This window comes from Oncorhynchus mykiss, chromosome 3 (genome assembly GCF_057628025.1).
Source record: "Oncorhynchus mykiss isolate SJ-2025 chromosome 3, ASM5762802v1, whole genome shotgun sequence".
NCBI lineage: Eukaryota > Metazoa > Chordata > Actinopteri > Salmoniformes > Salmonidae > Oncorhynchus > Oncorhynchus mykiss.
The window spans coordinates 55,070,135-55,088,263 of record NC_143024.1 but is presented as its reverse complement, the minus strand read 5'-3'; the positions used below and the strand labels follow the sequence as shown (position 1 = coordinate 55,088,263).

Below are 18,129 nucleotides of genomic sequence, written 5' to 3'. Positions count from 1 at the left end.
TAGAATGAGTCAACATATCTCTGCATTTGTGTAATCATAACTTGAGTCGTTCAGTGAGTGTCCATGTTTTGTTGTTGTGTACAAGTCAGAATGCGCAAGCATTTTTCATCGGTAAGTTCAAATTGGGTGAGTATGACTAACCTTGTATGGACAAGGGGCAGATGCCAGCCATTGTGAGCACTTCCGCATTTAAGACTTCGGTACGGTATGTGACCATATGTTTCAGTACCCATCAACATGTCCCAACATTTCCACTACCCGTCCATTCCAGGAGCTGTGGCTGCACTGATCCCTGTGCCTTAGGGTGTCTGTCTGGGTAGGCTTTCTCATGACATAACCGTATCCTGAACCACCCGCAACAACTGAGAGTATAATGAAACATCCAAGAGTGTATACATTATATCAGCTCAATGCATTACCCAACATACAGTCTAAAACAAGAAACTGTTGTAAAGGAAGAAAAACATTTTTGTTGACATGTTACAGAATTAGAGAGGTGACTGGATGCGAGGGAGTCACAGAATTAAAATGTTACATAGTAACAGAGTTGACTGGTAAGATTTAGGACATAATAGAACTGAGTGGTTACTGAAACTACTAGTAAGGATAAAGGCCATGATACACTGGGAATTTTATTAAGTAATATTGCCGAGCAATTTTGCCAGCAATGGTTGATGTAACTATTTTGCAATGAAAATGAGCAACTTTTTATTATCTGGGAATGTTGATTGGCAGCTCCACTTATTGGGCAATTTGTAGGAATCCTCCAATCAGAGCACAGATATTGGTAATGTGATCAGTCTGTTCTCCAAAATATTTTGGAAAACATTGCAACCGTTTTGAGCTGAAGCAAGAGAGAAATCAACTCCCATGTTGGAGTGAAATGTTGGCCATTCACATCTCGTATTTTGCTCCACTACAATATTGTATCACGAGGCGTAAATAAATACATACTGTGTTCAATTTGTCATGTTTAACTGCTGAAATATCCACGGTGATGCTCATGCTAATCGATTAGCATGTTAACCGTAACCCATGCTATGTCAATGGGACAAACAGGCTAATTCGCTAGCTTGTCATGTAGATTGTCATGTAGATTTTACATTTAGTTTATTTTTATTTTTTTATGTTTAACTAGCTGGCTAGCTTGATTAATACCATTTGCACTTCCTAGCATAAAATTCTGAAGTAAAACATGTTTAAATATAGTTATCCTTGTCTGCGTTGCCGTTGACTTGATTGGCAGTAGGTTGAGTGGATGCCCAAGGCAACACCTCTTTAATGCTTGTTTGTTAGCTAATAAATTCCAGTACAGATGAGGCAGCCAACAGGCAAGAAAAAGCAAAAGGAGATGAGAAAATAAATGTGGAAATTGAGTTTTAAGTTAAATATATACTTCATATGAAATACACTGCTCAAAAAAATAAAGGGAACACTTAAACAACACAATGTAACTCCAAGTCAATCACACTTCTGTGAAATCAAACTGTCCACTTAGGAAGCAACACTGATTGACAATACATTTCACATGCTGTTGTGCAAATGGAATAGACAACAGGTGGAAATTATAGGCAATTAGCAAGACACCCCCAATAAAGGTGTGGTTCTGCAGGTGATAACCACATACCACTTCTCAGTTCCTATGCTTCCTGGCTGATCTTTTGGTCCCTTTTGAATGCTGGCGGTGCTTTCACTCTAGTGGTAGCATGAGACGGAGTCTACAACCCACACAAGTGGCTCAGGTAGTGCAGCTCATCCAGGATGGAAACATCAATGCGAGCTGTGGCAAGAAGATTTGCTGTGTCTGTCAGTGTAGTGTCCAGAGCATGGAGGCGCTACCAGGAGACAGGCCAGTACATCAGGAGACGTGGAGGAGGCCATAGGAGGGCAACAACCCAGCAGCAGGACCGCTACCTCCGCCTTTGTGCAAGGAGGAGCAGGAGGAGCACTGCCAGAGCCCTGCAAAATGACCTCCAGCAGGCCACAAATGTGCATGTGTCTGCTCAAACGGTCAGAAACAGACTCCATGAGGGTGGTATGAGGACCCGACGTCCACAGGTGGGGGTTGTGCTTACAACCCAACACCGTATAGGACGTTTGGCATTTGCCAGAGAACACCAAGATTGGCAAATTCGCCACTGGCGCCCTGTGCTCTTCACAGATGAAAGCAGGTTCACACTGAGCACATGTGACAGACGTGACAGTCTGGAGACGCCGTGGAGAACGTTCTGCTGCCTGCAACATCCTCCAGCATGACCAGTTTGGCGGTGGGTCAGTCATGGTGTGGGGTGGCATTTCTTTGGGGGGCCGCACAGCCCTCCATGTGCTCGCCAGAGGTAGCCTGACTGCCATTAAGTACCGAGATGAGATCCTCAGACCCCTTGTGAGACCATATGCTGGTGCGGTTGGCTCTAGGTTCCTCCTAATGCAAGACAATGCTAGACCTCATATGGATGGAGTGTGTCAGCAGTTCCTGCAAGAGGAAGGCATTGATGCTATGAACTGGCCCGCCCGTTCCCCAGACCTGAATCCAATTGAGAACATCTGGGACATCATGTCTCGCTCCATCCACCCAGTTGGCGAATGCTTTAGTCCAGGTCTGGGAGGAGATCCCTCAGGAGACCATCCGCCACCTCATCAGGAGCATGCCCAGGCGTTGTAGGGAGTTCATACATGCACGTGGAGGCCACACACACTACTGAGCTTCATTTTGACTTGTTTTAAGGACATTACATCAAAGTTGGATCAGCCTGTAGTGTGGTTTTCCACTTTAAGTTTGAGTGTGACTCCAAATCCAGACCTCCAGGGGTTGATAAATTTGATTTCCATTGATAATTTTTGTGTGATTTTGTTGTCAGCACATTCAACTATGTAAAGAAAAAAGTATTTAATAAGAATATTTAATTCATTCAGATCTAGGATGTGTTATTTTAGTGTTCCCTTTATTTTTTTGAGCAGTGTATATTATTCATGTCCATGTTGCTCATTGCTCATCATTTGCACCAGTGTCTCATACCCCGCTGTGTTGCCAGCAACATTGCCCCCAAAAACTGGCAAATGCCTTAAGACTTGAGAGAGTAATGGAGCCAACTGGTAACTCCTGTGCTATGTGACTGAATCACAAGATTCAAGTTGATGTGACGTACTATTCTCACCAGATTGTCACTGGCAGGTTGAGGATGTTCAGCCCTCAAGGAAAGGCTGTGCCAATACTGATAGAGACTGACAGCCCAGAGAGAGAGCATTGCGTGACAGTGGCTGACTGTGACTGTTACACATGCACATACACAGAGGCATACACACACAAATGCCAACACAAAAAACAACAGCTGGGGTACATATTCTACTTCATACACTTGCGCATTCATTAGCCAGCTCTCTACCAGTAATGTTTATACCGATTTTCATGAATAATAACTGAGCACACACTGGAATTACGATTCATCAACATGCAATGATGCAAAATTTGAATTATCGCCAACTGGCAAGAAAAAGGGATGGATGAATGCATAGAGAGATATTCTTATCTTGGCATGGAATGTTACCTAACTGTTGTAGGAACGTTACATGTTTGCTGGGTATATAGCTATCCAACTCTACAGGTACATATCCAACTAAAGTGTAGGGATACGTAATAGCGACAAGCTCAAACGGTGATGTTTCTGGGGAACAATGGTCTGTAAAACCTTGGCTCCATTACATCCAATCATACAGGACATACAGTACCTGATTCCCCAGTCTTTTTAAGAACTGATTTCACTCATTTATCCTCTTAATCTAGCCCTTCCGTCTTACCAATAATTTGTTCTTAACATCAATTTGTATCATCCATCCCTAGGAAAAGCATTTGATCTCTGTCACTGGACTCTTTAGCCTCATGTGCTTAAGAGAGGCAGCATCAATCAAGGTTTCTACTGTACATTCCGTTTACACTGCCATTGATTCTCCCATCAACCATTTAATGTATTCCACCCATTCACTCTCTACAATCTATAATAACTATCCTTTTTAATCTAACCTTGCGCATATACATTTCCACACACAGTATACCTTCCAATCTATACTTTCTATAGCTTCTCTCTCAAAAAAAGTTATATCTGGATCGTCTAAAACCTCCAAAGCCACACCATGCTCAATCTCGGCTCCCGCATGTTACACTCCCTGTCTATTTGTTATTTCATCCTATTTGTCTGGGGTCCATCTATCATCAAAGCCGTTCCCCATAAACCTAGATTTCTGACTGGCTCGATGCAATGTTAGCCCTCTCCATCTCTAGCCTGAGGTCAGCTCTGGGATTGAGATGGTGCAGTGGAGATAGTGGAGAAGTGTCACTGAGGGGATTAAATATTGATGAACAGAAAGGCCTTGCCTCTACCCAGTACCCTCTGGCTGCGAGCGAGCGAAGTCATGCAGTTATGGGCAGAGAGAGAATCTGAAACAAACAACTCAAATGTCATCAGGGGAGCAGAATAGAGAAACGGATGGTAACTTGGATCCCCAGGAGCATCTTAGGAAGTCGGAGTCCTATCCTGTGAAAGTTATCGTTATCCTCTCCATACAACGCAACCATAATCAGATTCACTTGTGCTTCACTTAATGCTTTAGTCAGAGATCTGCTCTAACAGGGCCTTATTTTTTTTTTACATGCAAGCCCCCTCCAGCAGAACATCAATACAATGTAAATATGTACCAGAGGGAAAGAAAAGACATACATGAAGGCAGGGGTATGAGACATGCAAGCCTAGTTTAGTTTGACGATGAATTACACAAGCTGGTTTTACTGCGCCAGGCGAGGGATCATCCCTTTGTTGTCCAACTAACTCAGTCCTTTATTTTCGCTTCGCAGAACCAACTGCAGACTCGCAGCATATCAAGATTTTGTTCATGTCAAAGAAGGGATATGAAGGTGTGTGTATTTTTACATAAATGTGCTAAGTGCTTCAACGAGGCAGTTTAATTCCAGGCGTTTTGAAGCATTCTCACTCATACCACAGATGTAGGTATAACTGATTATGTTATTTTGGGAACAATGAGACAGCTCGTAGGTAGCGCAGGCAGCCAAAGTGAGATGCTCTGTATCATTGAAGGCTAACTTTGAAAACAAAGACCAATGCAATAGCTCCACCTCGACCCTGCCACAGTTATTTAGGGATAATAACACACTGATCAGTGACAAAAACACTTAAAATAACGACATATTCACATTAACGTCAGCAACAATAAACTCCCAACATTGAGACTAAGGACTGTTCGTAGCCAATCTTATGCCACCTTGTGTAAAGGACAAGCACCATGTTACACACGACTCTCTTCACCAAATCATTGCAACCAAGTTGCATCAAAATGTCCATTATGTTGATGAGCGCTCCATCAACAAATCATGAGCTGCTCTAAAATCTCTTTATGGTCGCCAAAAGGCAGCACTGTGCAGTACGTGTTGGCACTTACCGTTGATCCATTTGGCCTCTGGGTCATGGACCACAAACTCAGGCTTGAACAGATCTTCCACAGTGAGTTTGCTATCACTGCCAGCTTGGCTGTCCGCTGCAACAACAAATAAATAGGGGGAAAAGGTGCATTAATTCCAAACTCTATCAAATCCTTATTTTATCATTATCATTATTGATATTCCCCAGCATTGTTTATTCTCTCATACAAGGAGCGAGTAGCAAAATTATCATTTTTAGATGGAACTGTTAGCAGGCATAAGTGTGTCTGTGAGGGCCAATACAGCATGGATTGGAACGCTGCATGTCCAATCAGCATCCAGTATCCAAACAACCAGTTAAATGAAAGCGTGTACACAGAAGCATATTAGGTGTTTATAATGTCTTATAATGTCTTATGCTTTAGTCAGACAAATGACACTCAGATGAATATCGCATATAGAAGAGGTGGAGTGGTCTGTCAACAGGGACTTTAATCTAGGGCAGCTATGTATGTTTTTTGGCAGGACTCTTGAGAGTGTCATGCTTACTTTAGCCTTTATGAATAAAATAAGTTAGGATAAAGTCTTATAAGAAGATTGGATGCACATTAATGGCTTCACCTGCTCTAGAGGCAGATACTTCGAGCAACCTTTTAAATGCAGATGAAGAGGGAGTCAGTGGTGTACGAGTGAGGTAGGGAGTGATGGAGGGAGAGGGGGAGGGAGAGGGAGAGGGAGAGGGAGAGGGAGAGGGAGAGGGAGAGGGAGAGGGAGAGGGAGTCAGGGGTGTAAGAGTGAGGTAGGGAGGGAGAGGGAGAGGGAGAGGGAGAGGGAGAGGGAGAGGGAGAGGGAGAGGGAGTGATGGAGGGAGAGAGGGAGGGAGAGGGAGAGGGAGAGGGAGAGGGAGAGGGAGAGCGAAAGACAGAAAGAGAGAGGTGACAGTAGAGAAAGTGATATGGAGAAATTATATATATTAAGAAAACAACAGAACACGCACGCACGCACACGCACACGCAATGGTCATTAATAGGTTGTTATCCAACCTGAAATCCCTCAGCTGTGTAAACATTGCCTTTGTAAACATGTTTTAATTAGAAAATGTTAAGCCATCAGTAAAATAGAATGTTGTTAAGCCAATTGTAAACTAATGTTGACTTGGACAGCTGCTAATTGTGCAGCGCGAGAGAGAAAGAGAGAACGAGAGAGAGAGAGAGAGAGAGAGGAGGGCCAAATGATTTTGAATGTCAGCCATGTTGGCCCGGGCTGGATAACTACAGAGCACTCCTGTTTGTAAATGATGTGGCAGCCACATGCAATAGATAGCTAGCCCAGCAGACATTTGAGGGGTTGGAACATCAGGGGACAGTGTGGTCTCCTTGTATCTGTGAGTCATTCCAAACATGTTTGAGTACGTCACTCAACATAAACTGTTCTTCATTGCAGTAAATTGAGGAGGTCGATCAACAGCTGAGTGCTGATATGAAGTTAGTATAAAAGGTGCTGGCAAAAATGAGAAATGAGTAGCACAACTGAGCATGTAGCCCAAAATTCATCATAGAAAGTTGAGATATGTTAAGCAATAATGCCATTTTGGGGCTAATTTCCTTACTGTCACCAATAGTCTACCAAACCATAGGCACTGAACCACCTCTGGGACAGATGCTATGTCTCTCCTGCAGAACACAACTCTGGTTAATAAAGTAATGTACTAATTCTCCATGCCCAGTTCTGTACCTGGAGTGAGGAGGATGACAGACAATGTGATCAGAGAGCAGACCCCCAATATAACCAGCAGAGCGATAACAATCCCTTTCCAGTTCCTCTCAGGTGGAGCTCCCGCACCAAGGTCCTGTAAAGAGAGAGAGAGAGAGGGGGGATGAAGAGAGAGAGAGAGAGAGAGAGAGAGAGAGAGACAGAGAGAGAGAGAGAGATAGAGAGAGAGAGAGAGGGGGGGGGGAGAGAGGGAAAAGAGAGAGAGAAACAGTTATTAAAAGGGAGTTCTAAAAAAGAACAAAGTGGAGATACCTAGACATACAGTGTACAGAGCCACAAAACACAGGGATAAACATGCTAACAGCCCTACATGCATTTTTTCGGATTTGAGTCCAAGATATTCTTGCATCCATCCATACAAACTATTTGATTGTAGACCACAGATTGTCAATACGTGAGTCATTCTATGTTGAGTCAGTTATGTAGGAGCTTACAAAAAATATAGCCATATGGTTGAATTGCTAGAAAGTCAAATTGAAAGCCAAATCCAATTCACAGTTCACAGACACTGAGCACGTCATACACATACATTTTTTAAAGCAGGGACACAATAGGCAGCAGAATGGGTCAGCATGGGTTGACCCCTACAATATAATGTAAACAATCTAAGAAAAAACAGAATACTTAAACAGCATAATATGTTATGATTGACTGCCGGTCATTGTGTCAGAATAGCAATGACTTCGACAGAAAAGTGAACATCTAATTATGTAGGAGTAGAAAAACGTAAACTAGGAAATGATATTCACAAAAATGTTAAGTATATGTTCAGCTTTATTGTAGTGGGTGTGCTAGCTACAGGTTTCAGCATTTCACCTTGAGCTGCATGGTGGGGCTCATTGTAAGCTGCATAGTAGCATTGACAACCAGCTTCATGGTGGGTCTCAAAATAAACTGCATGATATTGTTCAATCTAAGCTGCGCGGTGGGGCACGAGCAACATTATGGCATTCTGTGTTGAAATTCAACTCAGAGGTAAGCAGCGGTTTGTAAGCTGCATGGAGGGGCTCAGATGAAAGTGTATTGAGGGACTTCATGAAAAATGCAAGGTAATATTTCATCATTTGCATTTCAAGGGAGAAAGGCTATTTGCATGGTTGACTAGCTTTCATTAAAAACTCTCTCGGAGTCTCTCTCTCATACTCCTACTTCATGACTACTGAAGCAACTCCCCGGCACAAACAAGCAGCCTTTTACCAGCTGTGCTACAGTATCACTGTGTGTCATAACCCCTATTCGACAAGACAGAAACATAACTCAGGCATAGGACTACATGTTTTGCATTCAACAATTTTACAGCTTAACATGGTGGCGAAAGGACAGGTCAAGATGGCCGTCTGCTTCAATAGCCATGCAGTGGTGGGTTAAAGGCCCAATGCAGCCATTTTTATATCAATGTCAAATCATTTCTAGGTAACAATGAAGTACCTTACTGTAACATATTTCCTTTAAAGTGGCAATGTGTAACTATTTGGGTGACCTGACCAAATTCATATGAGTCATAGATATGTGATTCTACTTGAAAGCAAGTCTAAGAAGCAGTAGATCTGTTCTATGTGAGCTATTGCTATGCTTCCCATTCTTACTTTCAGTTTTGTACACCAGCTTCAAACAGCTGAAACAACAATATTTGTGGTTATGGAAAATATATTTCACAGTGGTTTAGATGGTACAATGATTCTCTACACTATACTAGTTTATTTTGTCACATAAACTGAAATTAGGTGAACTATTAGAGTTTAGGTAAGCAGGATATGGCGGAGCAATTTCTGCATATTACAACTTTAAAATAAGCAAAAATAGCTTTTTATGAAGCAATCATTTTGCTATGACTGTTTGGGTGTGGTCTGAGTGGGGCAGGGAAAACTGAAAACTAGCTGTTATTGGCAGAGGTTTGAAAATCTCTTTGTTATTGGTTCATTAAACATTTTACCACATGGAGATGTCACCATGAAAAGCCGAAACTGCTGCCCATGCAAACCTGCTGATTAGAAGGTCCTGTGCAGATTGAATTTTCAACTAGCAACTATCAGGAATAAAACAATTTTTTACAGTGTTAGTTTCATCAGCGGCAGGGTTAGAGTGGTTAGAGCATTGGACTAGTAACCGGAAGGTTGCAAGTTCAAACCCCCGAGCTGACAAGGTACAAATCTGTCGTTCTGCCCCTGAACAGGCAGTTTAACCCACTGTTCCTAGGCCGTCATTGAAAATAAGAATTTGTTCTTAACTGACTTGCCTGGTTAAATAAAGGTAAAAAATAATAATAATAAAAAAATAAAAAATAAAAATATGATACAAAGCAAAAACAGAATTGTGACAGCACTGGGCCTTTAAGAGGCTGTGGCTCAGTGTCAGAGGAGTTCTGCCTCAGTGGTCTTAAATAGGTTCTGTCCTTCATCTATATCTGCTAGTTCTGATAAGGTGGCAACATTAAGACCCTCTCTCCGCATGACCCAAACCACTGGCTTTCCTGGCCTCACTTACCGACAAAACCCTGCAGGTACAGGGAGGGGATTATTGGCCTCCGGTCCACTTCTGAGTTGTGATTGGCAAGAGAGGTGAAGTAGAAATATGGCCAATAAGACCCAGGTTGCCGTTTCAAAAAGCTTTTGTCACATTTTTGCAAAATTTTTCAAAGGAGGTTTGCATCTGTATCGATTTATTTACTGTGTATCTTGAAGGGTTCACAGGTAGGTGTGAACCAAACCGTCACATTCCGCCTGCTCCCCAAAATGTTCAAACGGTCAAGCACCTCTCCAATAGCTGTGGGGAGTGACGTGTCCGGCTATCCGCATTTGCATCCCTTGGCAAAGCCGTAGGAGCGTGCCCTTGTTCTGGGGACGTTGTGTTATATCATTTTCGGCCCCCAAAGGGCACAGGCGGCTGATATATTATCAGAGGTTGGGCTGACGCTCATTTCATTAACACCACAAAAAGCGGCTGCCTTGTCCTTGAACACTGACAGCAACTCTAAATTGCCAAAGCCCGCCATGCGTGAGCTTCTTTTTTCTCTTCATCTCAAATATATCTCTCTCTCCAATTTCCTATTTAGCAGTTTTGGAATCATCATCCTTAATTTATTAACTCAATTATGAGCAGATAAAGCCACTGAGAGAGTTCTGGCCCAATGCGTCTCTCCATTACCATTATGGCGATTAGGGAACCATGTCAGGGCCCTGACAAATGCCTAGCCCCCAGGAGAAGAGAAAATAGCTTGGGTGTGTTTCACACAGACCCCCCCCCCCCCCGCCCAACAACTCTCTCTCTCTCTCTCTCTCTCTCACACACACACCACACACACACACACACACATACACGACTAGGCATGTAGGTTAGGGGACGGGCTAAAGCCATCTCTTTTACAAAGTGGTACTAATCCCTTCTTCCCACCTCTGGTCATGACCTTAGCTCTTATTTTGTCTACAGAGATTTTTAACTGAAGTCATTAGAATCACAATTTCCCCAACCCACATTCAGTACCACGGGTCTTTCCCTTGAGATTTATACCACTTCACAATATGCTCATGAATAACACTTCAAGTAAAGTGTTATAACACATACTGTACATAGACACAGGCAAGGGCAAAATAGGCGACGGACAGCCAAAGCGCAACTGTAAATCCAACAAGACAATCTTGTCGCCCACAAGCACTGCAAGTCTAACTTTCTTTACTTTCACCAGTCTAGACAGAGTTTTCATTTCGATTTACAGACCAAACTAAATAACAGAGTCATACAACTAATATGGCTGCCCACACCATTTTTTAGCAACCCATTTTTTTGCCCTTAGATTTTCTGTCATAGACTGTCATTCATCTTGCAAATGTGATATTGTACTCCACATCGGGGTGTTAGTCTGTGTTGCAGAGAGGCACTGAAAACCATAAATAAATATCCGACAGCTCCGGCAATAAGCAAGCAGAAAGTTCTGCATCCCAAATGGCACCCTTATTCCCTTTATAGTGCATCGCTTTTGACCAAGGCCTCTTGGCCAAAAGTAGTGCAATATGTATGCAATAGGGTGCCATTTGGGATGCATTCAAAGCCTTCATTTCTCTATCTCTTAGAGAAGAGACTCAAGGGAGAAGAAGAACAGGTCTATGGGGAGTTAGGGTTGAAGTGTTATGTAGATACACATAAAATAGCCCTGTTAGCTATGTCTGTCTTAATGCAACACTGAAGAATAACGCAGGTTCTTGTTTTCGGGATAGGATTTATGAAGTTGTTAATACAATGTAAGTTATGGGCCAACATTAGTCTATATGGGCAATTCCAGTGGCAGGTCAACCTAAGTTTGTCGTTTCAAAATGAAGCCATCACATTCCTAATTATCCTTAAGGTGCAGACGTTATTTTAACAGGACATTACATCATTTTTTTGCCATTACAGAGTATGATGTCATGTGTCAAATAACACTTTTTTTGTGTGTTTAGTGTTTTCAATCATATTTTCCCCCACCCTCACAGAGCTTATTTTGCCTCTCACAGCCCCCTCCTCCTCACCCCCCATACCCCCTGTTTGTTAAAAAGTTGACATATTAATGAAGTAAAGAAAATAAGTTTATGCTATAGGCACATGTACACTAAACAAACATGTAAATGCAACATGTAAAGTGTTGGTCCCATGTTTCATGAGCGGAAATAAAAGATCCCAGAAATGTTCCATATTCACAAAAAGCTTATTTCTCTCAGTTTTTGTGCACAAATTAGTTTACATTCCTGTTAGTGAGCATTTATCCTATGCCAAGATAATCCATCCCCCTGACAGGTGTGGCACAGCAATAAACTGATTAAACAGCACAATCATTGCACAGGTGCATCTTGTGCTGGGGACAGTAAAAGGCCACTCTAAAATGTGCAGTTTTGTCACACAACACAATGCCACAGACGTCTCAAGTTTATAGGGAGCATGCAATTGGCATGCTGACTGCAGGAATGTCCACCAGAGCTGTTGGCATATAATTTAATGTTAATTGATCTACCATAAGCCGCCTCCAATGTCATGTTAGAGAATTTGGCAGTATGTCCATCTGGCCTCACAGCCGCAGATCACGTGTATGGCGTCATGTGGGTGAGCGGTTTGCAGATGACAACGTTGTGAACAGAGTGCCCCATGGTGGCGGTGCTGTTATGGTATGGGCATGCATAAGCTACGGACAACGAACACAATTGCATTTTATCAATGGCAATTTGAATGCACAGAGATACTGTGACGAGATCCTGAGGCCCATTATCGTGCCACTCACCATGTTTCAGCATGATAATGCATGGCCCCATGTCGCAAGGATCTGTACACAATTCCTGGAAGCTGGAAATGTCCCAGTTCTTCCATGGCCTGCATTCTCACCAGATCTCACTCATGGAGCACGTTCGGGATGCTCTGAATCGACGTGTACGACAGCATGTTCCAGTTCCTTCCAATGTTCAGCAACATCAGACAGCCATTGAAGAGGAGTGGAACAACATTCCACAGTCCACAATCAACAACCTCTATGTGAAGGTGATGTATTGCGCTGCATGAGGCAAATGGTGGTCACACCAGATACTGAGTGGCTTTCTGATCCACGCCCCTACATTTTTTTTAAAAGATATCTGTTACCAACAGTCATGCGAAATTCCTACTTTAGGACCTAATGAATTTATTTAAATTGACTGATTTCCTTATATGAACTGTAACTCAGGAAAATCTTTGAAATTGTTGCATGTTGCGTTTATATTTAAATGTTTGCTTCATTTTCATATTTTGATATAATATTTCAGAAAAGGTGTAATACAAATAATCTTGTATTTTTTCAACATGTAATGGAAATTGTGATATATATAAAAATAATACTCTCTTCCGTTGAGGTGCCTGGTCTTCCTTAGCCTATGTATTATACTATTCAGACTATCTGTAATTATGTAGTTCTAAGGTACTATGGCTTCTGATGACATCACCAACAATCAAATACACATGACAACAAATGTGTTTTGATAGATTTTGATAAAGAAATCAGACTCTACTTCAGACTTCGTAATGGAGGGTGAAACACACGTAACAGTTGTTTTTCCTCAAAGTAATAATTAAGAAATTACAACCTTTTCAAAATTAGAAATGTTGTGTTGAGCCAAGCCTTTGCTTTGAAATGCCTATTCATGTTTTAACGTGGGATTTACAAACTCACAGACTTTTCCTAATATGTTCCGTCTCGCCAAAAAGCTTGTCCATTTAATTTCCCCTGCAAAATGCCTATTATTTGCTGTATTTCTCAAACAAGACAATATTTATAAGTCCGCTTTTTGGGGATACACTCCCCCCAAGGGGTACTATAGACACGCAGATCAAAAGTTGTATTTATTGTTTGTCTAATCTGTAAAAACATTTAGTTTGTCATTTTGTGTGTAAATGTCACAGCCATAACCCTGGAATTGCCCTTATGATTAGGTTGTATAATGTATTCAACCCAATAACATACTGTATTTTTATGAGCAGAAATTATAAGCAGAAATTGTTGACATAGTGTAAGTACTGAATAAGAGCACCTTCTCCCAGCTGCCCACTGCACTGAGGCTAGAAAACACTGTCACCACCGATAAATCTGCGATAATTGAGAATTTCAATAAGCATTTTTCTACGGCTGGCCATGATTCCACCTGGCTACCCCTAGCCTGGTCAACAGCATTGCACCCCTCACTGCAACTTGCCTCCCCCATTTCTAATTCACCCAAATACAGATAGCTGATGTTCTGAAAGAGCTGCAAAATCTGGACCCCTGCAAATCAGCAGGGCTAGACCCTCTCCTCCTAAAATTAGCAGCCGAAATTGTTGCAACCCCTATTACTAGCCTATTCAACCTCTCTTTCGTATCGTCTGAGATCCCCAAAGATGGGAAAGCTGCCACGGTCATCCCCCTCTTCAAAGGGGGAGACACTCTAGACCCAAACTGCAAAAGACCTATATCTATCCTACCATGCCTTTCTAAGGTCTTCGAAAGCCAAGTTAACAAACAGATCACCGACCATTAGCCTTGGTTTCTCAATTGACTGCCTCGTCTAGTTCACCAACTACTTCTCTGACAGAGTTTAGTGTGTCAAATCGGAGGGCCTGTTGTCCGGACCTCTGGCAGCCTCTATGGGGGTGCCACAGGGTTCAAATCTCGGGCCGACTCATTTCTCTGTATACATCAATGATGTCGCTCTTGCTGCTGGTGGTTCTCTGATCCACCTCTACTCAGACGACACCATTCTGTATACATCTGGCCCTTCTTGGACACTGTGCTAACAAACCTCCAGACGAGCTTCAACACCATACACCACCCCTCTTAAATGCAAGCAAAACTAAATGCATGCTCTTCAACCGATCGCTGCCCACACCAACTCACCCGTCCAGCATCACTACTCTGGACAGTTCTGACTTAGAATATGTGGACAACTACAAATACCTAGGTGTCTGGTTAGACAATAAACTCTCATTCCAGACTCATATTAAGCATCTCCAATCCAAAATTAAATCTAGAATCAGCTTCCTATTTTGCAACAAAGCATCCTTCACTCATGCTGCCAAACATACCCTAGTAAAACTGACTATCCCACCGATCCTTGACTTCGGTGATGTAATTTACAAAATAGCCTCCTACACTTTACTCAGTAAATTGGATACAGTCTATCACAGTGCCATCCATTTTGTCACCAAAGCCCCATATGCTACCCACCACTGCGACCTGTATTCTCTCGTTGGCTGGCCATCGCTTCATATTCGTCGCCAAACCCACTGGCTCCAGGTCATCTATAAGGCTTTGCTAGGTAAAGCCCCGCCTTATCTCCGCTCATTGGTCACAATAGCAGCGCCCGCCCGCACTCCAGCAGGTATATTACACTAGTCACCACCAAAGCCAATTCCTCATTCGGCCGCCTTTCCTTCCAGTTCTCTGCTGCCAATGACTGGAACGAACTGCAAAAATCACTGAAGCTGGAGACATATATCTCCCTCTCTAGCTTTAAGCACCAGCTGTCAGAGCAGCTCACATATCACTGCACCTGTATATTGCCAATCTGTAAATACAGTTGAAGTCTGAAGTTTACGTACACCTTAGCCAAATATATTTCTACTCAGTTTTTCACAATTCCTGACATTTAATTATTGTAAAAATGTCCTGTCTTAGGTCAGTGAGGATCACCAAGTTATTTTAAGAATGTGAAATGTCAGAATAATAGTAGAGAGAATAACTTATTTCAGCTTTAATTTCTTTCATCACATACCCAGTGGGTCAGAAGTTTACATACACTCAATTAGTATTTGGTAGCATTGCATTAAATTGTTTAACTTGGTCAAATGTTTTGGGTAGCTTCCACAAGCTTACCACAATAAGTTGGGTGAATTTTTGCCCTTTCCTCCTGACAGAGCTGGTGTAACTGAGTCAGGTTTGTAGGCCTCCTTGCTCACACACGCTTTTTGAGTTCTGCCCACACATTTTCTATAGGCTTGAGGTCAGGGCTTTGTGATGGCCACTCCAATGCCTTGACTTTGTTGTCCTTACGCCATTTTTCCACAACTTTGGAAGTATGCCTGGGGTCATTGTCAATTTGGAAGACCCATTTGTGACCAAGCTTTAACATCCTGACTGATGTCTTGAGATGTTGCTTCAATATATGCAAGTAATTTTCCTCCTCATTATGCCATCTATTTTGTGTATTGCACCAGTCCCTCCTGCAGCAAAGCACCCCCACAACATGACGCTGCCACCCCCGTGCTTCAAGGTTGGGATGGTGTTCTTCGGCTTGCAAGCCTCACCCTTTTTCCTCCAAACAACAATTGTCACTATGGCCAAACAGTTCTATTTTTGTTTCATCAGACCAGAGGATATTTCTCCAAAAAGTACGCTCTTTGTCCCTATGTGCAGTTTCAAACCGTAGTCTGGCATTTTTATGACGGTTTTGGAGCAGTGGCTTCTTCCTTGCTTAGCAGCTTTTCAAGTTATGTCGATATAGGACTTGTTTTACTGTGGATATAGATACTTTTGTACCTGTTTCCTCCAGCATCTTCACAGGGTCCTTTGCTGTTGTTCTGGGATTGATTTACACCTTTCGCACCAAAGTAGGTTAATCTCTGGTAGAAAGAACTCATCTCCTTTCTGAGTGGAATGACAGCTGCATGGTCCCATGGTGTTTATACTTGCGTACTATTGTTTGTACAGATGAACGTGGTACCTTCAGGCGCTTGGAAATTGCTCTCAAGGATGAACCAGACTTGTGGAGGACTACAATTTGTCTTCTGAGGTCTTGCCTGATTTCTTTTGATTTTCCCATGATGTCAAGCAAAGAGGCACTGAGTTTGAAGGTAGACCTTGAAATACATCAACAGGTACACCTCCAATTGACTCAAATTATGTCAGTTAGCCTATCAGAAGCTTCTAAAGCAATGACATAATTTTCTGGAATTTTCCAAGCTGTTTAATGCACAGTCAACTTAGTGTATGTAAACTTCTGACCCATTGGAATTGTGATACAGTGAATTATAAGTGAAATAGTCTGTCTGTAAACAATTGTTGGAAAAATGACATGTGCCATGCACAAAGTAGATAAGTCCCTACCGACTTGCCAAAACTAGTTTATTAACAAGACATTTGTGGAGTGGTTGAAAAACAAGTTTTAATGACTACAATCTAAGTGTATGTAAACTTCCGACTTCAACTGTAGTCCATCCAACTACCTTGTTATTTAATTCATTTATTTTGCTCCTTTGCACCCCAGTACCACTACATGCACACTCATCTTCTGCACATCTATCACCCCCGTGTTTAATTTGCCATACTGTAATAATTTCGCCACTATAGCCTACTTATTGCCTCACCCCCCCCCCCCCCCTTATCCTACCTCATTTGCACACACTGTATATAGACTTTCTCTATAGTTCTATTGACTGTATGTTTTGTTTATTCCACGTGTAACTCTGTGGTGTCGTTTGTGTCGCACTGCTTTGCTTTATCTTGGCCACGTCGCTATTGTAAATGAGAACGTGTTCTCAACTAGCCTACCTGTTTAAATAAAGGTGAAATAAAAATACAGCAAATAAAACTATATGCCTTATGAAGGCTACACTCAGAAAAAAAAAGTTTCCAAAGGGGCTCTTCGCCTGTCCCCACAGGAAAACCCTTTTTGGTTGCAGTAGAACCGTTTTTTGGTTTCAGGTAGAACCCTTTTGGGTACCATGTAGAACCCTTTGTGGAAATGGAACTAAAAGGGTTTTACCGGGAACTAAAAAGGGTCCCTTAAAAGGGTTCTCCTATGGGGACAGCCGAATAACCTTTTTAGGCTCTAGAAAGTACATTGTTCTGAGATCGAGCTACCTACACTGTGTGGTATGTTACATTATTCAGGATTTGTAGTTGAATAAATCAGGTTGTTGTCAACACATATCATGATGTGTGGAGTCAAGTATACCGAGGAGGTGAAAACAACACGGATTCTGATGTGATCATGTGCACAGCAAATTGGGCAGTATGTATTTTTCAGTGTAACATTTCTAGTGTTGATTAAGGAGTGAAATTCACTTTGTAAGAGTGAAAATAACCCTCAATGGTGTAAAATAACCAGCAGTGTTGGTGTTAATAACCAGTCATTGTTTTACACTGTGGAGAATAAAATAGCCCCATCAAAATGGTTAGATTTTTTTAGGATTGTTTTTAATATCTGTGTTTTTGCATGTGCATTGGTTGATTGATTCATTCATTTTATGCTACACAAAGAAAAATAACATAAATGTTTCTATACTAATCCAATCAGTTAGAATTATTGCACCCGACACTGAAATACTTGTTCCAGTTTAAATGGTTTAGGTAGTCTTCTTATCAACTGTTTTAACCCTGACAGTCATTCTGAATGCAGCGTGAATAAAACATCCAAGTATAACCTTACTCTGGCTGGAGTCCAATAGGAATTACACAATACTTT

General features: G+C 42.0%; 1 protein-coding gene across 1 annotated transcript in view; it reads right to left on the bottom strand.

Annotated features, from left to right (window-relative positions):
* LOC110519984 (inactive dipeptidyl peptidase 10) overlaps positions 1-18,129 on the bottom strand; it is a 207,193-nt gene that overhangs the window by 159,308 nt on the left and 29,756 nt on the right. Inside the window, exons 2-3 of the mRNA XM_036974137.2 lie at positions 7,163-7,277; positions 5,449-5,544 (exon numbers count right to left, since the gene is read on the bottom strand). Coding sequence (XP_036830032.2) covers positions 5,449-5,544; positions 7,163-7,277 — 211 coding nt within the window. The remainder of the gene's footprint in view (positions 1-5,448; positions 5,545-7,162; positions 7,278-18,129) is intronic.